Source organism: Carassius auratus, chromosome 36 (genome assembly GCF_003368295.1).
Source record: "Carassius auratus strain Wakin chromosome 36, ASM336829v1, whole genome shotgun sequence".
NCBI lineage: Eukaryota > Metazoa > Chordata > Actinopteri > Cypriniformes > Cyprinidae > Carassius > Carassius auratus.
This window is the reverse complement of record NC_039278.1, coordinates 8,981,760-9,009,186: the sequence shown is the minus strand read 5'-3', so window position 1 is coordinate 9,009,186 and position 27,427 is coordinate 8,981,760. Positions and strand designations below refer to the sequence as shown.

Here is a 27,427-nt window from a genome sequence, read left to right as displayed (position 1 = left end):
GCCAGGACTAAAAAATGATTTATTTGTACATCCTTGTTTCATTCATAATTGCCAGTCAGTGAAAACCTCGGCCCGCAAGCTGTGAACTGAAAAAGAGAAGAAGCAGGCTTTCGCTGGACTGTCTGTAGGTCTGAATTCAGTGACTCTCTGCTCTGATTCAGAATGACTTGAAGAGCAAGTGAGCCAGGATTGCTTTTGGTTTATTTATATCTGTGGTGAAGGTTCAGCAGCTGAAAGTCTATTTTTAGTTTCTCAGGTAAAATGTTGCTTCTCTGCATTCAGAAATATCATCACATTCTCATGCTGTAAAGAGAAAACAGAAAATCCTCTGTTACTCAGCTCTCCTCAGGATATGTAGTGGTGATTGCTGGTGATTGGTGTTCTTACAATCACTCACTCACAATATATATATGGGATACACTAAGCCTTGAAAACCGTTCTGGAGTGTGGATTTAGTGTGCGTTAAGGGCATGCGTTTTAGGGGTTTTCAGACCTGGGACAGTCTTGCGAAATGCAAAATGCAATGAATTCTCAGGCAAACTGTGATTGAACTTGTCCTAATAACCAAAAGGAAATGTTTAGATATGTAAGGCTCTATTTCCAAAATAAAAAACACACAGGTATCAAATATATGTCTTGTCAACATGCATAGGTTATCCGAGAAACAGCCAGTGTCAAGACAAGCAGGTAAATTTATCATTTGGGTAATTAAGATATATAACAGAGCATAATATACTGAGGAAAATTACAGTAAAATTACAGGAGGTTTGTCTTTCCCAGAATTCAGTCCTGTGTAGCAAAATCCACATATTTCCAGAGAGGGAAGAGTAAAGTACAAGCTATGAGTTCTGAACAGTAGCCTCACAGAATGCTAGAGTTTGTATAAAGCAGCAAATGTCAACATGAACTCACCACAGTATGTGCTTTTCACCTTATCTCGGTCACATTCACAAGCAGACTGCCATTCTAACTCTCAAGACTTTTAGTAAAAACACAAATCCAAAGACAATCTTATAAATAGTTCCTGAGGAATAAAAATACATATTTATTACATTTCATTTAGTAATTTAATTGGGAATTTATTTTAAAGACTTAAATCTGTAAATAATATAATATAGTGTTTTTACCATAAACACATCCAGTCCTCTCTCTTTGTCATGTATTTTGACTGAACACACACACACACACACACACACGTGTAAGTGCTCTTTGCCAACAGACAAGTCTCAGCATGAGAGTAAAGCTGACATATTTGTAGAATACCACAGAGACACACATCAGACAGCTTCAGGATAAGACACACTTAAGAGAAAACATTAGAAACTGCATTTTGCCAAAAGAAATTTAAAAAGCCTATTTTAGAGGAAATGCGCATTATTATTATTATTATTATTATTATTATTATTATTTTATTTTTTATTACAATTAAAGAAACATTATCCCCCAAATTCCCCTAAATATTAATTTATTTACTATGTACTGATACAATTTTTTCAGAACCAATCTCATCCGAAATATTCTGTGTATTTGGATATATACTGATATATATTGATCCGTTACTGGCACAGTTTTGTATAACTTCTATACCTCTGTATGTTGACCTGATCGTCACTTATTTGTGTGTTAAACACAATCTATTTCATATTGAATAAAAACTTAATTTTAAAGAAAAAAACAAACAAACGTAAACTTATATAATCACAATCTATGACAAAAATACTATTACGGTTAGTGGATAATTCAGCATCAAAAGTTACTCTAAAATCATCAGTGCACAATAATTTTATAAAATCTATATATTTAGTGAAAAAAAAAACACACACATGTATATATTTATATATATAAATATATATATATATATATATATATATATGCCCACCTCTTCCAACCGAGACAGGGACTGCAAAACGAAATGATCACACTAGTCAAACGAACCAGACTATGGGGGACAAATGCCAAAATGACATTGAAGACTGCAATAATGATGCTGAAAATTCAGCTTTGCATCACAGGAATAAATTACATTTGAAAACAAATTCAAATAGAAAACAGTAATTTTAAATTTTAATAATATTTAAAAATATTACTTATAGCCTACTGTATTTTTTATAAAATAAATGCAGCCTTGATGAGCCTTGACTAGTAGATGAGCCATATACATGAAAAACTATATTATAAACATTTTGTGGGTTTGTAAAAGTAATATCTGTTTTGAACATTTAAATTAGGAAGTATAATCATGGGCGAAAAATGCTCAACTCTGACTACAACCCTGTTACGTCCTTGGGCGTAATTTAAGGTGTTATTTGTGCAGTATTTAATTTTTGCCACTATGTTGATTACACTTTGTTTTGGCAGTGTTTTGTCTCTCTATTCTCTCTACGACATCCAAAAGCTTAATGAAGATCAGCTACTTCTGATTGTCATCAATCACCTGGTTGCTCTGATTGGCTGCTGGAGGGGAAGCTTGTGGATAAAAGCTGAAGACTCCATCTGAAATGTGCCTTTCTTTACGGCCTCTGGAGACTTTTCATCCTGCCCCAGCCCATAGCATGTGTGCTAGTTGTCGGTTTGCGTTGTTGTCGGTTTGCGTTGTTGTCGGTTTGCGTTGTTGTCGGTTTGCGTTGTTGTCGGTTTGCGTTGTTGTCGGTTTGCGTTGTTGTCGGTTTGCGTTGTTGTCGGTTTGCGTTGTTGTCGGTTTGCGTTGTTGTCGGTTTGCGTTGTTGTCGGTTTGCGTTGTTGTCGGTGTATACAGTTTGAAACGTTGGAGAGTTGTGGTTTATTTGTTTTTGTACAAGTAAGCTCCCAAGGTTAGACCTTAAGTTGAAAGTTTAATTTTGGAACCATAGGGAGGAGGACGCCATTTCTTTTTTCACCTGGTTTTTGGATAGAAAGGGAGTAAGGTAAGACTTTTGTTGTTTATTTTTGGATTTAGTTTTGAGAGATTAGAAAGTACTCCTTTTTGTAAGTTAGATCCTGTTATGTTTGTTATTTTGGCCTGGTCCCCTCCTGAAGTTTATTTTGCTCCATGCTAAGCATCTTTCTTTGAGTTTGTTAAATAAACCAAAATTCTAGACTGTGACAAGTCTGTGTGATTTTCTGTGGCATGCTGGGACAGGAGAAAAGGTCTCCAGGTTGGCGGTAGAAAAAGTTGTTTTCTACCTTGTTTAAAAATTTCCTTCTTTTTGCCATCCCGGACCCTAGACCAGGGAGGCACATAACAGACTACATTAATCCACTACACATTGTGAAATGTAGTAACTCCGAATGAACCCTGGTTCTGCAGGTGATGATTTTAAACACTTTCAAAGTCATTACGGTGTTTTTCCTGCTCATGTGCAACTCTGATGGCACTGGAAACAGTCAGGATGCCAATCCCACCATGAGCTCATGTTATGAGAGGGATCTGGGATCCTGGGATCAATAAGCTCTTGGTGTGAAGGGCACAATGAGAGGTTTGCAGTAATAAAGGACAGTTTTTCTCCATCCTTCACCTGAATACCAGCTATATTGTAGAGCTTTGACTCTAGTGTCTCTGCTGGCGCTGATTAGGAGTTGGTCTTAATTTGGAACATTGCTTCGATCGTGACCGGACCGGACACATCAGTTACACAGCAGAGCCAATTAAAGTGCACAGTGGCCAGTCATAAAGACTCGATGCATGATGGGCCTAGAACAGCTCTGCAGAGAGGGATGTTCCAATAAATGAGTAACTCAAGCATGGCCACTTCCTGCTCAAATTATGTTATATATATATATATAATATTATATATATATATATATATATTAAAAATTAAAAATTAATATTAATTTAGCTTAATTCAGTGGTGTTAAACAATATTTTGATAAGATAAGATTTCAATAAAACCGGTTGATTAAGACACTATTAAGCCACTATTAAGCATAACAGAATAACCTAAAATGCCAAAATAATTACTGTTTCTACTTCACTTTAATAACCATCAGAAACAATAACTGATATCAGGTATTGGTCAGACAAACAAGTATCCCAACCCCAAATATATGCTTTAGATTGCATTAGTGTCCATCCAAATTTTCAGCATTGCTGGTTCCGGAAGTATTATTTCCAGTTAATTTTCTCATTCCCAAAAGAGTCTTTGTTAAAGCATTATAAGCCAAGTATCAAACAATTACACAAGAATTACACTTTTCGAACTTTAATTCGAAGGAAAATACCAATCAGCAATCAGTCACATTTGCTGGAATTTGAGCCAAGCTGATAAATGGTTTATGTGGCACACTGTTTTGTTACACTTTTAGCATGTTAACATTATATTGAACATTTCTTGAACATGTGTTATCATTTTATCGAGGTAATAATATATTGTGATCATTATTGTTATCGTTTTATCACCCAGGCCTATGACAGAGAAATATAAAACTATACATTTAAAGTTGTTGGTTGTATATATAGAAAATATATTTTAAGTTATGCATAAAAATACAAATATTTCAGTATTCTGAGATTGCGAGGAGGCCGACTCGATTCTGTCATTTGCAGTGCTTCATGGGAGTGGGTGGAGCTAAAGATCTCTATGTGACTCTCTGATTGGTGGAATTTCCTGTAGAGCATCATGGGTAATACATTTTTTTTTGTTTATTTGTTTGTTTGTTTCCCACGAACTCCACTATTAGACATGGTTATTTTGAAAGCGTTAAATTAATGCGGTTCAACAAAACATCCAGTTGATATCAACCTCTGAGCTCACAACATTCAGTAGGTTAAGCCAGTATTTGACATGTCAGACTGCTCAAACAAATATTTGAATAGCACCACAGTCTCAGTGTCTCCCTTTTGTGGAAATCAACCTAAATCCCTCCATAACTGTCTAAATACACAACACAAGCAAAAATAAAAATATTCAATTACCGCCTGCGTTTCTGCACAATGTCAATCGGACAGTTGACAGCACATGATGAGCCACAAAGATTGACGTTCCGAACTTTAAAAGTGCGGTCAGTGGGTGGAAGAAAGAAACAGCCAGTTGGCAAACTCATATTTCCCTCCGTGTCTCTCACTCTTTTGCTGTTTCCCTCCAGAAATCAGCTCTTCCTCTCAAGTAGTCTGAAACACATGCTTCCCACCGCTGAGTTACTGTGGTAGAAGAACGGTGAACACATGGAGCCACGCTGACACGACCGAGCTTCCCCAGACATCTCGTATTTGCCTAGTCGTCATCCATCCATTTAAAATTACATCGACTCCTTTTAATCCTCATAAATATTTTATATATATATGTATATATAGTCTGGAAATCTACTGTGAAATACAAAGATAATACACAAACAAACTTCGAAAGTCACTAAGTGCCTATCTCTGTCTCTCTCTCTCTCTCTCTCTCTCTCTCTCTCTCTCTCTCCCCTCCGGCAGCTCAGACAGATGAATTCATATACTGTACATGAGTTACACATGCTGGCCTCACTCGGGTGTGTGTGTGTGTGTGTGTGTGTGTGTGTGTGTGTGCATTATTTGTGGTTATGTGTGTTTGTGGGACTGGCATTTGAACATTGCGTCACATGGAGAAGGTGGAACCACCAGATGACTGACTCAATATTAACTCTTTAATGGAGCGAGACATAACACTAGTGCATTTATAGTACTTCCCTGTACATCTCAAACTCCAAATGTAGGAATATCACTGCAATTAATAACAAAATAGCAAACCAAGTGACATTTATGGAAAGAAACCGCAAACGTGCGCAAAAACGTTTCATAGAAAAAGTTGTGAAAAAGTACACTTAGAGAACTTATTGTGGAAACAACAACAACAAAGAATATACTTAAGTTCAAACTGAATGAAATGTTTTCAGGCATTTAACTGCATGTTAATTGCGATTACATGAAAATGCATTAAATTATACATTAGAATGTTTAAAATATATTAAAGGTCCCGTTCTTCATGATCCCATGTTTTAAACTTTAGTTAGTGTGTAATGTTGTTGTTAGAATATAAATAATATCTGTAAAATTCTAAAGCTCAAAGTTCAATGCCAAGCGAGATATTTTATTTAACACAATTCGCCTACAACGAACGACCCGTTTGGACTACAGCCCTCTAGTTCCTGCAGTAATGACGTCACTAAAACAGTTTTTTGACTAACCTCCGCCCACATGAATTCACAAACAGGGGGCGTGGTCTTGTTGAGCTCAGACGGAGGAGGAGGAAGAGCTGTGTTTGTGTTTGTCGCCATGTCGTCGAAACGCTGTTATTTTCAATCACCTTTGTCTTGGCTTCCCAGGGACACTGTACTTAGAGATTAATGGTTTAAATTTATGTTTAACTCGGTTCCCGAAAATTATAATCCGCATGTAAAACTATGTGCAGCACATTTTGCTGAGGACAGCTTCCTCAATCTCAATCAGTTTAATGCCGGATTCGCACAAAGATTATTCTTGAAAGATGAAGCAGTTTCCTCTTTGTCTGGAGAAGACGTTGTTTATGGACCACAACCGGTAAGTGTATTTTATTATTTAAGTTGGTGTGTTTAACAGTTTCTGTAACTTACTACACAAAGGGCAACGCTGTTTAGCTTTGTTAACTAGATGTTAGGGCTGTGCAAAAAAATCAAATGTGATTTTCATCCGCATCTCGTCAGTAAAAACGCTCCTGTGATTATAAGTACATCTCCTGCACGTGTGTTCAGATCAGGATTGCCAGGTTTTCAAAACAAATCCTGCCCACTTGCTTCTCAAAACTAGTCCAAAACTAGTTAAATCGCGTTACGAGGAGGGCAGCGTGCTCTCAGCTGGTGTCGAATCACAACACAGGTACCGTTGGCCCAATCAGAACTCGTTATGTATTTCTGAAGGAGGGACTTTATAGAACAAGAAAGTCATCAGCCCGTTTTTATGACAGTGAAAACTGCGGTATACAGATAGGTGAATTGTGTGAAAAATACTGTTTTTTTACACTTGAAACATGAACATGTTATATTGCACACTGTGAACACAATCAAAGCTTCAAAAAAGCACGAAAAACGGGACCTTTAACTACATTTAATATTGAATAACACATTAAATTTAACATTATAATCAAATGCTTTACATGAACTTTATGTTAGTAAAGACCAAAATAAGCGTACAGCTTTAAAATATGACAAAAGATGAATCAAAAAACAATATAAAACAAACTTTTAAATAAAACTTTTAAAATGACATTATTACAAAGTCGACATTATTACTACCCCGGCCGGGTAGATTGCGTGGCCTCGGGTGTTCTTGCGATCTCAAGGATGAGTCAAAGATTGGTGATAAAACTGTTGGAAAAGTCCTCACTGATAACCAAAAGCTCCTGTCAGATGTATGATATTAAAGCAAAGCTGTTAAGTACGAATAGAACCGAGATGAGCGGGAATAATACTGCAAAATTGCGAAAACTGGAGAGACGCTGAGCCTCGAGATGTGTACGCACCGCAATCTTGGTCTTAAATGTCCCACTGCTACATGATTTCACTGTTGATTTTACACTGCGCTGTGTACGTGCCGAATGCCAAGCAGTTCATCCCTGATAATAGACAATTTTTGACTATACTACTGAAACTGTAAGTATTTAACAGTTGCAAATTGGCAAAAAAAAAAAAAAAAAAAAAAAAATTCCACTGTAAGAGCCTCACTGTAACACAGATTTTGTTGTAATCAACATAATGCCACAAAAGCTGTACTGAACCTGGTGTATTTTGTATATTTGATGAACTACACCAATGGTTACTCTATTTCGCTTCCCACAGAACTGAATCCGATCTCTGCTCACATCAAGGTAAATATTTACTCATGCGGTCGTGTTGTGGGTGTTTTAGGGGAGGCCCTTACTTCTCATTCCTCCATTCCTGCTTTATGTCACATACACACTCTGTCACACACTATTTGATCATATTTTCAGCTTTCGTTTTAATTTTAGAATTTTTTTTTCTTGTTTTATGATTTTTGTATATATCTATTTAACTTTATTTTTATTTCAGTATAACTTTTAGTCATTTTAGTACTTCAGCTTATTTTATTTCATTAAGTTGCCATGTCAACATTATTAATTTTCATTTAAGTTTTTTTTTAATTGTAAGTATTTCATCTTATTTATATTTTATGTAATTTCAGCTTTATTTCAAATAACAAAAAAAGTTTTTATTAAGTTTAGTTCTAATAATTTTAGTACTTCGAATTATTCTGATTTCAAATGTTATTTTTTTTTGTTTTGTTTATGTTTTTAATCTTCCAGTACTTATCAATATATTTTATTTGAGCTTTTATCAATTTTTTTTTATAGTTTTAGTATTCTTATTCTAGTATTAACTTGCTTTATTTCAAGCATGTTTTTTAAAGTTTATCTTTCCACATGCAATAACTTCCTAACTTCTTTCTCCTCTGTCTGTGTATGTTTGTGTGTGCATTTCACAGTGTCCTTGCTTATTATTCTTTATGGACTGATGGTGGATTAAACTCTCTCAAACTATACCATCAAGTCCAGACAGCTCACACAAAGCAAACATTCACCATTCAGCCAGAAGAGGGCAGCCACACATTGAGAACTAAAAAAGTATCTGAACTGAAGAAGTATCCTCAGAAATCATTCATCTGCTTGAATAAATCATATTTTTTTTTTTTTTTTTTTATCCAAAGCAATATACAGTTGCCCTACTGTACTCTTATTAAATATTTTCAATGCAATATGCAAATTTCTGTGCCACTAATGAAACCAAAACAGTTTTTCCAAACACAAGTCTCACATGGACAGACCTCTGACTGCAGTATAAAGTCTGGCCCACTTTTGCAGCCAATTTTGGCCAACATCCACCCACTTATGACTTAATAAGAAAAATAATATGTCTATTTCAAAGTCATAAGCATGGATTACTTTAGATAAAGCAGGGCCTAAAAGACATGGCATTAAATTCTGCTTATAGATGACTAGTTTACCTTCTAATATTGTTGCAAGGAACCAACCTTTCAGTAGTCAAGGTATCAATCAAAAGAATCAACCTCTCAGGTATAAATACCAGTAAAATTACACAGTTCTCAGTACTAATTTTGGTTACATGATTGTAAATAATTTATTTAAATATTTTGAATTAACTAGGTTTAATTGATGAATATAATTGATTAAATAGAATTAGTTAATTGTTAATAATATTAATAATTACAAGTAAATCATACATTAAAACATTAGCAGGTAGCCTTCAAATATTGTTAAATTATTTAAACACTGCATTAAAAGGTCAAATCAAAATAATTAAATAATAATAAAAGAAACACATTACAGAAAACATAAATATTTAAAAGCATGGGCGACATTTAACGTGTCCCTATTATGGTTAATGAAAGATTCAAATTTTGGTTTTGTGAGTAACAACAACAGGTTGACAAGAATGCAAGGTCAGAAAGCACTTCATTGTCTTATAATATGCATTTATTTTTACGTATATTTATGTTGAAGTCGACATGAAATGGCTTGGGAATCGTTTTAAAAACGACTCATTTCAATGATTCAGAGTTGACTCTTTCTTTTGAGACACAATAACTTCATACACGGTGCACTTTCAGATTTAAAACTTTGCAGGATGTTTTCATTCACTTAGAGCTGAGCTACACACTGCATGAAAGGTAATAAAATACAAAAACAAAAATCCGTAATGGGGCACTTTAACACCTGAAATGCCCAAAATGTATAATATAATCAATTAAGCTCTCTAAACTGCACAATGAATCTCTTATTATTAACATCGCATCTGCACTTTGTTTGTTATGAGATGATTCATGAGCATGCAGAACTGCACTGAATGAACACTCCGGCACTTTCAGTGATGAGTGAACTCTGTCTAACTGAAACTCCTTTCATTGGCCATTGCATTCAAGAAATCTATATTTCTGTGATTGGCTAGTCAGTCAGTCAGTCATATTTATTTATAGAGCACATTTAAAAACAACAACTGCTAGCCAAAGCGCTGTACACCATTTTGGTACAAGCATATACCAAAATACAAAAGTAAACATACCTGTAGAACACAGCGACAAAAGGTGCACTACTGTTATGCCACTGCGCTTACTTATGACCATATGCAGCAGTAAATAAATACATTTTAAGAAGAGACTTAAAATCATCACATGTTGGTGCAGTTCTTATATAGAGTGGCAACTTGCTCCATAGCTGTGGAGCAGACACTGAAAAGGCACAATCTCCTTTCGATTTCAAGCATATCCTTGGAACAGTCAACTGAAGACTAGTTGATCGAAATTCCATGGAGGCATTACAGTGGAACAGAAGGAGATCTGAGACATATGATGGAGCCAGTCCATGCTAACCCTTATAAACAAACAACAATGTTTTAAAATGGATACGATATTTAACTGTGAGGCAGTGAAGAGAGATCAACACTGGTAAAATAGGTTCCCTCTTCTGTGATAGATTGTTCCAGTTAACAAACTAGCAACAGCATTCTGAACAAGTTGAATACATGACAATAGAGACTGTGAAACCCAAATACAATACATGAATAATCTAAGATGGATGAGATAAAATAATCTATCACAGACTCCATGTCTCTTAATGTTGAGAATGATTTCATCTTTGCAAGATTCTTTAGCTGATAAAATCAATTTCCAAACACAGCATTGATCTGTTTATCAAAAGTCAAAGTGGAGTCAAAAGTAATGCCTACATTTCTGACATATAGATCAATATAACCAGATTGAGGACCAAGTTTACTGGCCACAACCTCAAAAACATAGTGCCTCTTAAATATAGCATACAAAGGAAGCATTTAAAGAAAATAGAACAGGACCCAAAATTGAGCCCTGTGGAACCCCATACAAAACTGGTGCACAAGATAATGAATATTTGCCTGTCTCTAGTGAGAAGGTTAGAATAAAACCAATCTAAAACATGACCTTGAATCCAAATTTGCTGTTAATGATTTTAAAAGAATGCCATGATCGAGAGTGTCAAATGCCGTACCGAGGTCCACCAAAATTAAAACACTACAATGGCTGCAATTGACAATCAACAATAAGTTGTTTAATATTGTTGAAAGGCAGATTCTGTACTGTTTTGAGGTCTGAAGCAAGACTGATATTTATCGAAATTACAATTTTCCTGTTGAAAAGAAGAAAGCAAAAAAAAGTAGGCTTCATTTTATAAATAATTTGCACCAGGTAACTGTGAGACACTGGAGTAAATTCAGATAAATATGTAGAAATTGATGTGGACTGAAGGCTATTTTGTCAAAAACAAATTGTAAATAGTAACTACTGATATGGGGGTCACCTGCCCCCTTGCCTACCCCTAAAGTTGCCCCTGGTTACAGGTATATTGCACTTAGACTGCAAGACTTAATGAACAGATCTATTTTGACACCAGATTTTTTCCCATTGTCTATGGTTATTACAATGTCCTACATTTCAGTTTCAGATTTAGTCCACAATTTTTAATACGGATGTCATGTAGCAGCATGAAACATAAAACTTGTAATCATGTTTGAACTGTTTACATACAGAAAGCAAGCAAAGAGTGCTTCTTATTTAATCAAATCAGTTAACCTGCAGCACAAGCTCACTGACGGAGTGAAAAATCACATTTTAATGACTTCACTGATGTCTTTAATCAGTGATATTCCAATATTCATTATACTAAGAGCGTTACTAAAACATGGTTTCCTCAAACACTGGCTTAGTTCATGAGCACTATGATGTCTGCACATCTGGAAAACATTTAAGTTCACAGAGGAGTTTAGAATCACACAGGCCCTAAAAATAGCACAGCACTCTCTGATTTGATTTGGTTTATTAGACAGAAAAGTAGTGAAATACACTCAATTCATCAAATATAGAATTCATCAATTTCAAGTACTGACATTACATTATAAATAAGGAAATTATAAAACAAGCATAATTAAACACATACACAAAATATACAAATACAGATTCATCAATAAAACAACCCACTTAAGAGCCAACTTTTAACTTTTAAACTAAAACTAGCCATATTCAGAATACCTTTGATATCCAGAGATAACTTATTCCACACTTGTGCCAAAGACTATTCAAAAGACCTATAATAATTGTTTTAAAATTACATAATTGAATACCAATTAGCCTATGCCATAACAATGTTGCTCATTTACACTAGAAAAAAAGGCATTCAAACATGAAGGAGCTATATTATTGATAATCGTATGTACAATTTTTTATTTAATGTGTTCTATTCTCCTTTCTATAAGTAACCATTCAAGATGCTTAAATCAGGAAACATCAATGTGAAAAAAAAACAACTTAATCCTAAAACTAACCTTATCAATTTCATTTGAGATTTTTGTAACTTATCCAACCAACCACAAGACAAATCAGACATCCAAGAAATACATGCATATTCAAAACGACAAAGCACTAAACATGATGAAAGTAATTTATATTATGTTTATTGAGGAAACTACATGTACAGGAAATTCTGATCTAGCATTAACCTTACCCAGAACTTTCATAGCCTTACTTACATCACTTAAATCATTGTCAAGGACACATCCAAGATAATAAACAGTAGTTCTGCTTGATATTAAAAATTCACTTCTATCCTACCAATAATATCCTGTCTGAATTCAATAAAGCAGAATCATTAGCATATAAAAGCAAATTACAATCACAAACTGCTTGTATGACATTCTTGTGTAAGAGAATCAAAAGTGGGCCTAAAACACTTCCCTGAGGGACTCCATTTTTAACAATTTTCCCTCCATCAATTCAAATCAAAGAACCCAACCAATTTATAGGCTCTGAACTGAACCCAGTTAAATGAGTGTTCAACCAGGCTATCACTTTACTTGGAAAACCCATGACACTTAATTTATCTAAGATTATTGAATGATTTACTGTGTCAAAATTATTTTTTGAGATCCTAAAGTTCCATAGCAATTTGTTTTTGTTTTTGGATATTTGTATTAAAATTCCTCATAATATAGCATTCTTTTGTCAGATCATTGTTATAATTATTTAAAAAAAACAAGTCCCTCTTAAAAATAGTTTTGACTGGGTGATAGCATTCTCCAAACAGTATTGGCATGCAAATGTATTTATGTTATTAGCCATGCTGATCATATTTGGATCCATATCACTACATGACGCTCATACATGCACAGCACCTGAGTTACGTTCAGCCAAGTACAATCCTGAATCCAAAACTTGATCTTTGTTAAAACAAGCACAAACTTCCCCATTTGGACCTGGACATGAGTGAATGTATCCTGACAATAACAGGCATGGTATGATAATGAAATTTCCAGTGCTGGAGTGGTGTTTTGAGATGGAGGGCCGGGACAAGTGCAGATGTAAAAGCTAAAAAATAATACTCCACCCGTAACCAATATACACCACGTCGAATCATTCTTTAGATAAAACATTACAACTCTGCTTTTTATCAGAAAAGGCTTCACTTGATGGATACAAATTACAACAATAATAAACGTCAAGGCCGAAACCAAATTGCAGTGTCCACCCGCAGCCATGTTACTGGAAGTCAGGAAGTGCCAACATAAACTGTAGTTTAAGCAATAACTGGCCAAAGTCACATGATATTTGACTCCTATTACATGGACTTTACAATCTTAAAGCATCAAGTGCATTACAGATGTAAATATTCTGAGCTAAAGTGTTTATGTGATCAATGAAGTCTAAGAATATGTAATAAATCTTAATAATTTTTTACATGTGTCCATCACACATGGAACACACAGCCCAAATTTGCATTTGTTTGCATTGCACAGGACAACAGACTGAGCTCCAGAGCAAAACACAAGCATTCTGACATCATCACTTTGTATAAAAACTTAATCAAGGTATACAATACTCAAATACATGCAAATAACAACAGGTAACCTGTTTTAACCAGTGTTGGAGAGTACCAGCTGTAACTAAAATTAGTGACATAAGAAAAGTAGCTACGAAAGAAGCTCAGTAGTTTCAAAATAGACTTTTCAGAAATATTTCAATAAAATCACTGTTTATTGTATATTATATTGCACACTTTAGAACCAAGTGAAGCGAGGTAAAAATCAAATCAAATGAATATGATTTTAATTTATTCTAGCGATCGCTTTGCAAATGTGCTTTTTTTTGTAATAAACAAAATTGTAATATTTATTACAGTAAATGTATAACTTATTACATTATATATACACATAAATACTATATATACTTATATTATTACATTTATTTTCTCATTAATATCATGCCTAAATAATATATTTATATTATTTAAAATATGTTGGCAATTTTTAAGTATAAGCTTAAAGGGTTGGTTCAATGAAAATGAAAATTCTGATTTATTTATGGGCTTTTTATGCCTTTATTGGGAAAGGACAGTGTAGAGTAAACAGGAAAGCATTGGGTGAAGAGAGAGGGGAGTGGGATCATCAAGTCAGGATTCAAACTCGGGTCGGCGTGAGCACAGTATGTCACACACTAACGGTGAGGCTATGGGTGCTGAGACTTCAGGCTTCATTTAATCACCTTCAAGTTGATCCAAACCCAAACGTAATTTTTCTATTGAACATAAAGAAGATATTTTGATTTGTGTGTGTGTGTGTGTGTATGTGTGTGTGTGTGTCTGTGTGTGTTGGTTCAGCAGAATCTCATACAGGTTTGGAACAGCTTTAAGGTGATAAAAAAAAAAAAAATCTGATAATTTTCCTTTTTGGGTGATCTTGGGTGAAACAACACTGATCTTGACATATAATCTGGACATGAGACATCCAAGGTGGAAAGTCTATGCACAGCTGCTTGAGCTGCTGAGATTGTCCATGTCCTGTGAAGCATGCCAAAGTAATAAATATGAACTGCACTCAATGAAAGAGCTTTTGCTCTTTTTTTGCACTACATAATAGTGGCCGACTCTTTGTTATTCCATTCACACTGTAGTTGACCTGCATGACCTGACTTCAGCAATCAAAATAACACATTTTGACAAAATCCTATTTAACGTCATTTAAATAAATGAATAAATGTATGTATTTAGCAGACACTTTTATCCAAAGCAACTTACAGTGCATTCAGGCTAAAAAAATTTTTTTTATCTAACATTTGTTCCCTGGGACTCAAACCCACAACCTTGCGCTGCTAACGCAATGCTCTACCACTTGAGCCACATTTATATCAAGAATAATGGTAACACTTTATTTGCTAGTCCACTTTAGACATTTTGACCACAACTTGATCTAGCAGTCATTAGAGTATCAATAGATGGTATCTAACACTTTATTTTAATGGTCCACCCAACATAAACTTTACTGAATATAAGTAACTTTGCAAGTACATTTCAACTTATTCAAGTAACATTAACTAACAGTCTACTAATACTCACAGATGCAAAGTAACTTTTAGTTATTTATAGTTACTAACTTACTTTCGAAATAAAGCGTAACCATAAGAATCACTGAAAATGGTTTCTGTCATAATCTTTAGTGGATGACCAAACATACCCAATGCAAGAATGTCGTCTCCGGGTTGAGCCACAATAAAAGAGTGAATTCCTCCTGTGGATTCGAGGATCCTTGTGCAGCATTTCAAAAAGCTGTGGAAACAACTTTATGTCTTGGTCTTTTACCAACGCTTTCAAAAAAGAAAGTCTATTCTAAAACTCATCAGCGCAAGCAGACACTTAAACCATGCATAGACAGGAGCCTGAGCGAGTCTGACACCTTAGTCCATGACGTCTCAGCTACATTTGCAGGACCTCATCCTTAGGGTCGGCTGAAGAAGAATTTGAAGGCTATCACATGTAGATCATTCTGCACAGCTGATGTTTCCGCTTCAGCATGTCAGATAAGTATCATCAGAAACTCCTTCTACTTCCTAAAACTTGCTTTCATAAGTCAGTTACAAAACTCACTAATCTATTATGTCTCTCTTGTGAGAAGTAAAAAAAAAAAAAAAGGAAAACTGTACCGCACCAGCCTACAAACTTATTATTGGACTCCCTACGGAGACAATTTAGAGGTTCAAGGTCCCGCTAAGTTTCCATATTAGTGTTTATTTGGCTAAATGGTGGATGGGCAGGAAGAAGCAAGAGAAGGGAAAGAAAGGAGGGGGAGGTACAGAGAATTGAGCCTGGAGGGTGGTGTGTGGTCACACGCTGTAGCGTTTCATATACATGTGTGTTGTGAATAATCTGCCATGGGTGGCTCCTGTTTGCTCACCAACTCCATCAGAGTAAGACGTGAAATCACACACAGCATGAAGCGATAACGGCATATTCTCTTAGCGGCGGGTGCTGTTCTGACATGCATATGTTATTGTCTGCGTAGCCAACTTGATTTTTATCACACGTTCATTTTTTTCATTCAGTGAGAGAATGACTCGATCTAAACTTCTAGAACTTTTGCTTTGCATACAGTCTGAACTTGAGCTCATTACTGCGTCTAAATATCCAATCAGAACTGAATGTTGGCATAATGTCAGCCTGGTAAACATGTCTGATCAGAAATTCAGTCTAGTATCGTGTTTGTTCAGAACTGCATCCAGTTAATGTTCAGATCTGCCAGTAATGTGTTCAGTCCAGCACTGGGTAAAACTTTAGTTTGCTATTCTCTGATCTGAATTTTAATTTAGTATTGAGTAGTACGAGTGTCCAACTAGAACTAAAACTACAATGTCTGAACCGAACTTCAGATTAGTACTGGGATACTACTGCGTGTGCAAATGAAACATTTTTGCAGTTTTACGTGGATATTGGGAAATGAGTTAATCACAAAGCTTTGTTTACTAAAGAAATAACAGTTTAGGAACTAAAATGCAAACACTTAGATTGTTGCTGAAAGAGGGATGCATGAGTCCGTAAATGTGTCTCTGCATTGATTCTTGCAATCTGGCTATGTTAGCGTTATTAGCAAAATTTACTGCTTCAGAAATATCTTGTGTTTTGTGTTCTTCGTTTCTCCTCACACTGGATACAAACATAGTTTGCATTCATTAGGCAAGGAATAAACTCAAGTTCATTTGTAGCCTATAGCACATTTCACACATGTTGGTGGAAAATTTCACTTTGCTGGACAATGCACTGATATAGGTTATACAGAATGATAATCAGACTAACAGGAATGACCTGTGCATTGAATGGTTTAAACAACATTCAATATTCATATTCAAGGGGTAGCACAAAATCACCGGTTGATTGGATCTGTACCACCAGAGTAACACATCACTGTGAATGCCACTGTCACAGCACTAATTCCAGTACTGTGTCTAAGTGATCAGAAATGTTTTTAGTATTGTGACCAAAAAGTCAGTGATCATAACTTCAGTCCAGAATTATGTTCCATCCTTTTTTTTTTTTTTTGGTTCTATTTCTTGTCTAGTGAGAAAATCAGTTACATACTATGCTAGATCTGGCAGTAAGTTTTGTTATCACCACAGTTATGTGTCATCAAGCATGCAGTAATTCCTGTAGGAACATGACTCCACCACCTGGACCAGAGCCATCTAACAGTTTGGCCTAAATCTGCCCACTTCTCTGATCTGGAAGTCTCAAATGTCCTCTTTCTCACAGAGACCGGACTGTACAGATTATTTTGAATGGTTTGAAATGAAGTAAAATTAAGCTAAATGATAACTCTGACCTATAAACCATACGGTGAATATGCTAACCATATGGGGGAATTTAGCTTACTGCTCATCTCCAATTGAACCACCATTCACAATTTTAAAGTAGGCTTGCATCAGCTGGTCATGACCTTTAAGTGGAAAATAGCCTGATGTCAGAATCCAGAGAGAATTAGTGATGTTCATTTCAGCGGACTGGGCCAACGGAAATGTTTACATGAAAATCAGTGTCACCAACATTTGCACAGCTCACTCTAACAGGTTTTTTTACTGTGTGAGACTCTTTCCATGCATGCTCTAGAGTGCTATATTCCCTGAATGTCTCAAATATGGATCCCAGCAAAAGAAAAAAACAAAGAATGAAACAGAACAAGCTAAACATAGCAACAAAAATACACTGTTATGATGTCTTTCAAAGTGATAGGGTGTGAGCAGCACCTGGGGCAGAGAAGATCTAAACCCGAAACCAACAAAAGCCTCCTTTCAAAGCCTCCATGTGGCTGCTCTCTTCAGAACTGTGTGTTCTGGCATATTTGATCATTTAAAGCCTAGTAAACCCATGGAAAACAGCTGACTCTTTAGTCTGAAGGACTCCGTGTGATCTGCAGAGGTGGAGGATGCATATCAAAACACACCATCATACAAAAACATCATACCTGTAACATAGATGGACAGATCTTTGGTGAGCAAAGTATTAATTAAAGTTGTTAAATAAAGTATGGGAGTTAGCACTGAATAAACAAGTTTCTGGATGCAGACAATTTTTATTTGTTATTATTATTAATAATTATTTACTGACATTGGTTGGGTTTGGATATATATTGCTGGCATTACTGAATATTTAGTTGAACATGCTCATATAAGTTCATCTTAATGATATCTTTAAAATATATAATAATATATTAAAATAATTTTAAATGCACAGTTTGCAAAAGCTACTTAAATCAACACTGCTAATTGCAAGCATAGCAAATCATACATTTTTTTTTTTATTATTTAGACCAAACAGTATATATACTGTATATATATATATATATATATATATATATATATATATATATATATATATATATATATATATATATATATATATAAGAACTGAAAATGAGTAATTTATTAAATGAAAGAAAGGTATTTAGTTACATGATACTTTCAAATTAGCATTCTCTCATTTCATCAACAACTAACGTTTTTTTTAAATAAAACTGGTGATTGATTAAGTTATCTAATACTTACACAAACAACAGCATTAAAAATATATTAATTTCCATTTAGTTACAGGAGGCCATCACTGGAGTCACAGTGGATAGAGTGAAATCAGATTCAGCTTTTTTATTTCTTTTATGTAATAGTGAGCTGGTACTCATACACTGCAGAGATAATCTTGACCTCCTTCCTCATTATAATCATCTTCACCATCAGCTTTATAACAGCTGGTGCTTAACACCGTATATGCACACCCCATCTGTACACCATTAACTGTCACACTATGATTTCACAGCAAATATAGCTCTCAAATCAGCACCAACACAGCTGTTCTCACTAAACCCCACCAGCAGATCGGGCTCACAGGGGCCTTGCTCAGGTCAGAACCATAGAGAGTTACCAACAAATACAGCATGTTAAATGGATAGTTCACCCAAAAAATATCATTTACTCAACCTCAAGTCGTTCCAGACCTGTATGAGTTTATTTCTTCTGTTGAACACAAAAGAAGATATAAAGAAACTGAAATTGTACTGTATATAATTTGTGTGTAATTAAATCTACTGTATGAAAACTGAACATTAAAAGTTCAAATGGATCACGTTCTGTTCTATAATCATATAAACTTTAAAGCTTTAACTTCATGATTGTAATGACTTTTTTTTATTATTACAGTGACCATAGATCTACTAGTATTTGTAGTAAAACTGCAGTAATCAGTTATTTACCACGGCTAGCACTACAGTAACCATATTTAAACCATGTGTAAACAACAACAATCTAATAATTTGCAATTAAGGCCCACTGAATGTCAAAATGCCTTTCAAATATAATGTTCACTGGGCATCATTACTTATTTTACTCTTAGGAATTATCTTAAAGTTCAGTTTAGAGGTCTCAATATTGCCCATCCATTGCATATGTAAATTGGGTGGCAATTTTGTGCCCAACATTTGTGTTGGTGTGAACAGGCCCTTATACTAAAGAAGGGACTGGTGCCATATCAAGAAGAATATATTTTAAGCAACAACCTAACAGCCACCTAGCAACCATCTACGGCATCTTAGCATTGTGGCAGCCACATATGATTCAGAAAATGTACAATTCTAGTTTGTAATCCTGCTTTAGGTCACCGACAAGCCTCCCGATTCCTTACAGGACGTAACAAAGGACTTTTCCAGTCATACCCCACCTGAAAATGTTCTGTTCAAGGCCATCACCGTAGAAACACGCTCTTTTTCCCGAACATTTGATTCAGATATTCTAACAATAAATACATGTGGTAAGAGCTTGTCACAGACACTCTTGCCTCGCTTCTGCTAAAGAGACCTGTGGACATTTATATGTAGATATTTATACTTTTTCTCACTCTGCTGTGTTTTCAGTTAGGAAAGAGAAATTGCTGATTTGTGCTTTGGAGAACAGGTGGACATTGCGTCTGTCATGGAGAAGTCTTGTTTTGTACCGTCAAGCCATCTGCTATCGTCGTGAGACACCGCATTGGTCCCATCCCCCTTCAGATGAATCTGGATTCAGTCCCAGTGTGTCTGATGACATGATGACCCCAACCAAGCAAATGCTGTAAAAGCTTTCAACAGCATTTCAATAGTAATTAGCAGCCAGATATGAGAAGAAAAGCTAAATCCCCAAGGCCTTGTATAGATGAATGTCCTGTGACAACTTACATTACCGTTCCTACATTACATCCTTAACATAAATCATTTCTGGCCAACGACTAATCTGCCAAACTCTAAAGAAGATGTAGACCCAAATCAAAAAGAGTGACGACTGGTAATGTTTCAATCAAAATTATGCTCTGTCATTTTACCCGTTCGCACCAGTGTATGTTATTTAAAAACACTGCCCTCTTCTTATATGGAAAAATATTGCATACAGTTACAACACAGAGACTTGTGATGATTAGGAAAAATTCTGCAATAGTACAAGTGTTTGGCAAATTTGTGACAGAGGAGTGATAAAGGAGGTTTTGTTGTTGTTTTATATATATATATATATATATATATATATATATATATATATATATATATATGTGTGTGTGTGTGTGTGTGTGTGTGTGTGTGTATACACTAGGGGCCCTATTTTAACGATCTGAAACGCAAGTGTCAAAGCGCAAAGCGCAAGTAAGTTTGTGGGCGGGTCTCGGCGCTGTTGCTATTTTCCCGGCGGGATAAATGGCTCTTGCGCCCGGCGCAAATCTAAAATGGGTTGGTCTGAAGTAGCTTCATTATTCATAGGTGTGGTTTGGGCGTGACGTGAAATAAACCAATCAGAGCGTCATCCAACATTCCCTTTAAAAGCAGGTGCGCAAGTTCCATTATGGATTGCTATTATTATGGCGTATTTACCAGGCGCACGCCAGGAGCGGTTCACAGCCGAGGAGACTGATGTTCTTGTAAGAGCAGTGAAAGACAGAGAAGTTGTGTTGTATGGGGATGGGAGAAACCCACCCAAAATAGCGTCGGTTAAACAGGCGTGGGAGGAAATAGCCACAATTGTTTCATCGATTTTTTTTCCTGGTTCTTGACGGACAAACCAATTTGTCAGATGTCCTTATATACATATATGACCTCAAACAGGTCTGATCCTTAATTACTACAATTAGCCTGAATAATTTTGCAAGCTAGATTTATGCCTATTTTTTCACATCTTCGTGGCACACCACAATGATTTCCGTCATCTCATGTGTTAATATTTTTTTAGTGTAACAATTTATGATTTGCAAAAATAACTGTTGCATCTGTGTAGATTACATGAGCAAAGTGTATGCGCGTTGTGCACGCTATACATTATGGTCAAGCATGCGCCCTTAAAATAGCATAATGAACAACGCGCAACGCGCCACTGACTTTAGACTAGGTTTTTTCTGGTCAGTGGCGCAATTGTTTATTGGAACAGCAAAATAGCACCAGGGATTGTTTGCGCCGGAACACGCCTCCTTTTTTGCGCTGAACCGCCCAGGGAGCGCAAGTTCATTCACTAGTTTAGCGACGTGCTTCTGTGGAGGGAAAAGCGCGCTTTGCGCGGGTGCAAGATAGGAATGACACATGCGTCGGTGTACAAAGTCAATTGCGCTGGGTGCAAGATAGGGCCCTAGGGCTTGCATAGACTAGTCGAGTATTCAAGTGATCGATTACTTCAACCAGTAGTCGGCGCTGTCTGAAACAATCGACTACTCGAGCATGCATTAACCATAATGCATGCAAAGAGTTTGTACGTACGGTGTGGATTTTAGGATTACAATCCTAATAAGTAAAGTAGCTGTTAATTTCTATGACTGTATCTATGTTGCATGTAAAATTAAAATATGTAATGTAATAATTAGGGGTGTGCTTGAAGCAGAATACATTATTTGGAATGACAAGGATAATGGCTTCAAAAATGAATAACGGAAAAGGAATAATTCTGCCTGAATATTCTGCTGAGGTTGGCACAACCGGTGTTTGGTAGATGATAGTTGAACCAGGGGATCAGCGCAATATTATACACAGACCACTAAAGTCACTCAATAGAGAATGAAGTGAATGAATGTAAACTTTATGCAGCATTGCTGTTGCCTCACTGTGCATCTGTCCGAAATCAGAGATGGAAAGAGTAATATCCCCTATAATAATACATCATACACGTTCTATTGTTTGTATATATTTAAAAGGCAATGATTTACACCTTAGGCTACAATATACGAATGAATGGAAAGTAGTTGAGTAACTCGAGTTTTTTAAAATAAGAAATCGACTAGCAGAAATCACTAGTATACATACTTTCTTTTTTTTTACACTTTCTTTACACTTTCATTTTTTTGAAAAAAAGATGGGAGCCATACGTGTGTGTAAATGAGAAGAATGTTGTCGAAAATCACCACGTCTGAGATCCACACAGCATATGGCAGATTGGACAGAAACTCATTAGACAGACAACATGATCATATTCTATAATTGGGACAAAAAATAACCTAAAACATCTCTTGGAGGAAACGCCTCAGGATATTGAGAAAAAAGGGCACATCTGGTTTTATTTTCTGTCTCTGCAGAATGATTATAAATTTGATGATTCTAGTAAGAAAACACACATTTCAGACCATATGGCTATTATGTTTTGCAGCTTTATATGTCTAATTAGGGGAGAGGCAGTCGATCCGTCATTGTATATACATGTATACCCACACACACATAAGGAGAAGGTAAGGGAAATAGGGGTGCTTAATTGTCAAAGACTGATTGATTGTTTTTAGTGAAATATGTTCTAAACACTGAGAGGTTCAACACATATTGATGCTTGGTCAGGACCCCTTGGCATCACTGTTTAAAGCTCAGGTTACCCCTTTAGCATCAATTTTCGATGTGCAATGTAATCTGTTGCTTTCAATTTTATGCCTCATGCTGTTATGCATCAGATCAATTACATTTAATTATTTGCATGCAGCTGTAAAAATAGAAATTATTTTATATAAATATATAATTTCATAGATGAAATCTCACAAATAACTGATAAAGAGTCTTTTTGACATCTGATGGGTTATTTAACAAACATTGTCCTGTTTGCTCAGAGAATTAGTTCTGTTCTGGCAACAGCACCTTTTACCCAAGCCTGAGCATTAATCATTATTAAGGCAAACAAAGCCTGTGCTTATACTCAGAACACCATCGCAACCCTCAAGAGCACACACTGTATTAGCAAACATCACCGCTCTGTTCAGAACTATGGGATGGCCTGTGGTCTGTGGCTCCAGGCACTTAGAGTTTGAGATGTGATCAAAAATAACAGTTTATTCACCAAAACTGTATTATGAGACAACCATGAAAATACAGATAGATTAGTTTAGATCTAATAAGTTTAGATTGATGTTGATAGTATGTTGCTAACATGATTTAGCACTTCGGTAATATGGTTTAAATTGTTAACATGTTACCATGTTCATAGAATGATGTTGATAGCATGATTTAAGCATGATTAGCATGCTGTTAGTATGTTGTTAACATATTTCTAGCATGATTAGCATGTTATTAGCATGGTTTAAACATGATTATCATGTGATTAGCATGTTTGTAGCATGATAAGCATGTTGTTAACATTTTCTAGATTGTTGTTTGTATTTTTCTAGCATGATTGCATGCTGGTAAAATGCTGTTGCTTGATTAACATGTAGTTGGAATGTTTTTATTATGATTAGCATGTCGCTAGCATTTTACTGACAAGATTATCATGTTGCTAGCATGTTTTAATCATGATTAGCATGCTGCTGCCATGTTATTAGCATGATTAATACATTGCTAACTTGTATGTTGTATGTTGCTAGCATGATTTAGCATGTTGTCCTAGGCATTAAGGTTTGCTAATGATAGCTTAAACACTCTGTAAGTCTCATCATACAAAAGTTTTGACCCCGTTAATGGAAGACTAAGGGACTTTTCATATATTTGATTGTCTGTTTAAAACGAAAATGGTAAGTCCGATCAGTTAAAAAAGATATAGGTCTGACCCAAGTTTGGTGGTCGTAGCATAAAAACTCTAGGAGTAGATACAGTCCAAAATTAGTCTAAGAAGAAGAAGTTTAAACAGCATATCAGTTAGTTGGGTTCCCTTTCAGTTGGTCACTCTCGACACCACGTCGATGACCGACGCAAAATGGGATATCGCTTCGATAGACCAATCTATTTCTAGTGTAAACTAAACAAGCCAATGCAATTTGGCATGCAATTATTGCATCCAGCTGCCGCTGATCACAGTATAAGTAGGCAGCAGGTGTAATGCATACCAGCTTTTCGATTTGGAGCCGAGCGTTAGTTTCGTTATGCTCAACTGTGTCTGCTGTGAACTACGAGTTCAGCACGCTCTCAGAAGCTTTGTGTGTTGGCAAGACAGTGCTTCAGTGGCGGTCGTTCCTGTGTCGAGTGGATTGCATACTTCAGGCTGCACTACCCCTGTCGTGTTGCAGGCGGCCAATTCCCCTGCACCTCAGCACTAAAAGAGCATTTCCAAAAGAGCTAATTTCTCTAAAAGAGCTTCAAGGGTGCATCTTTGTCAAGATGACGGATCGTTATAAGGATGCCGTTTCACCTGTGCGTTTCTGGGTGCGGTCGTTACCTGGCAATGGGTGATGGTCACGATTGCTGCCTCACGTGTCTGGGCATCGAGCATGCTGAGGTGGCTTCCGTGGATGAGTCATGTTCTCACTATGGGAACATGACCATCTCGGAGCTGCGAACCAGGCTCTGCTACCTTCAGGGGGGCAGAGTCCCATTGCCGCTGCCACGATCTGGCAATCACATTCAAAAATGCCTGATTGCGGTCGTGCTTTCCTTTCTGCAGTAAGGGCTGGAGCGAAGGCTGTCTCCCTCCACTCTCAAAGTCCAGTATACCTTGCTGCATACCATGACCCCGTGAATGGGAAGTCTTTGGGTAAGCATGACCTCATCGTCAGGTTCCTTAGAGGGGCCAGGAGGTTAAATCCTTCCCGGCCCCCCTCTATACCCTCTTGGGACCTGACTCTAGTGCTTAAATCACTTCTCCAGGGTCCATTCGAGCCTTTGCATTCATTGGAGCTCAAGTTTCTTTCATTGAAAACTCTGCTCCTGATTCGTGCCTAGAGTTTGGGCCGGCTGACTCCCAGGTAATTCTGAGGCCCCGGCCTGGCTACGTGCCCAAGGTTTCCACTACACCCTTCAAAGTCCAAGTGGTGAACCTGCAAGCGCTGCCCCTGGAGGAGGAAGACCCAGCCCTGGCTTTGCTCTGTCCCGTCCGAGCACTGAGATGCTACGTAGACCGGATGCAAATCTTCAGGACATCAGACCAGCTCTTTGTCTGTTATGGAGGGTGGCAGAAGGGGAATGCCATCTCTAAGCAGAGGATGGCCCACTGGATTGTGGATGCCAAGCTTATCAGGCTCAGGGTCTGCCCTGCCCATTCAGGTTGCAAGCTCACTCAACTAGAAGTGTTGCATCCTCCTGGGCGCTGGCTCGTGGTGCCTCGCTGACAGATATTTGTAGAGCTGCAGACTAGGTGACCCCTAACATGTTCGCTAGGTTCTATAGTCTTCGTGTAGAGCCGGTATCCTCCTGTGTTCTCACCTCAAATGGATGGTGGCACTGAGAGGCCCTGGTTAGTGTCGGCTTGCTTAAACTGCTCCAGAGTGTCCGTGCTGTAGACCCTTTTGATATCCTCCATCACCCTAGGCAGCTGGACACGTGGGAACGTCTGGCACCTGGCCTTCACGTTAAATCCTTGAGAACCATGGAAGTCCATATTGAGACCTTAGCATTACTCGTATGTGTATAGTCCACGGTATAGCCTTCGAGCCCGTGTTTCCCCGGCAGACTTCTGCTTTCCCAAGAGGGTTTAAATCACCTAAAATTTCTCCATATACACCTAAACGGATGCTATATGTGTATTTGCTCCTGAGACCTCTTTCGGGGAGGATTGGGCTTCTGCAGCATCCCTGTCCCAAGCAGAACGGGTTTTTCCAGTGTTATCCAATCTCACCCAGTGAGGTAGTGCTTTGACAATGGTGAGTGGAACTACTTGTTCCGAGATTTGGAAGTCGCTCAAAAGGCTCTTTCGCGGTTGTGGCTTCAGTCGACTTCAGTGAGGCATGGTGGTTTATGGGATGAGTAGTTCCTTCGCTCGGAAATGAAAATACGCACACAGTCTTGTACCTTTCACTTTTTGTGTATTTTCTCTTTGTTTTTTCACTCGAAATGATATGTTGTATGCTTATGAGTTCAGCCGTGGCTGGTTATCCTCAGACATGCTCTAAAACTCTTTAGATCAGTAGCGTAGCCCGAAAAGAAACTCTGGGTGTACATATGAAAATCTGGGTGTGCCACATTTATTGTCAGATTACTGTGCAAAATTATGGGATAGTATTTTTGTCGCACTGCTTCCGTCCAACCATACTCCAAGTGGTAATTCGCAGGTCGTTTCAAAATGTAGTTAATTGTTAAATGTAATAATTTTCTTCCAAATATTTTAATTTTAATTTTGATACTTGGACATTTCCAATCTGGCAACACTGTCTTTTGATGTTGGGCCCGGGGAGGGAGAAACATCCTCATCAGGTGTAACGTTAGGCCTTGTGTCCGGCTGTCCATCAAGGCAAGGTTTTTTGCTAAAAAAAATTAAGAAAGGAGCTCTGCGACATATTGCTAGCTACCAATGTGCAATCAAAAATGATCTGTTTATATCATACACTGCTGGGGTCACAGTCAGCTGCTGTTTGCTGAATGGTTGGCAGTCCAAATGTCGGCAGATATATTTTAACAAAAATAACTTTTTTTTTCGAATTATTGCACAATGCGAACTGAACTGCCAGATTCAAACAGCTTTCGCGCATTGGCTGCACTGAGCCAGAGACGGACGCGCTCAGCGCTTGTCATATATCACAATTAATATGAAATGTTTTCAACCACATAATGTTTATTTTAGGTTTCATACATTTAAATATACATAATCACTAGTAAAACAATACATTGGTACTGTAGTTTGTAAAATACACACTGATGTCTATGGAAGCAGCAAAAACTATCTAATCAAATGTAATTTGCCGACGTATTTTATTCATATATCAGACACACATAGTAGAACAATAAAGTTTACTCTATTCTTCGTCCA

At 36.8% G+C, this 27,427-nt stretch overlaps 1 protein-coding gene across 5 annotated transcripts in view; it reads right to left on the bottom strand.

Annotated features, from left to right (window-relative positions):
* The window catches only part of LOC113055154 (cAMP-specific 3',5'-cyclic phosphodiesterase 4D-like), a 64,012-nt gene that overhangs the window by 11,903 nt on the left and 24,682 nt on the right, over positions 1-27,427 (bottom strand). Inside the window, exon 1 of one of the 5 annotated variants that reach the window (XM_026221172.1) lies at positions 15,478-16,383. The exons of 2 other annotated variants lie outside the window; for them this stretch is intronic. In XM_026221172.1, coding sequence (XP_026076957.1) covers positions 15,478-15,560 — 83 coding nt within the window. In that variant the 5' untranslated portion in view covers positions 15,561-16,383. Of the gene's footprint in view, positions 1-912; positions 1,021-4,891; positions 5,777-15,477; positions 16,384-27,427 lie in introns of those variants that run through there. 2 more of the 5 variants (XM_026221171.1, XM_026221173.1) reach the window with 2 other exon arrangements.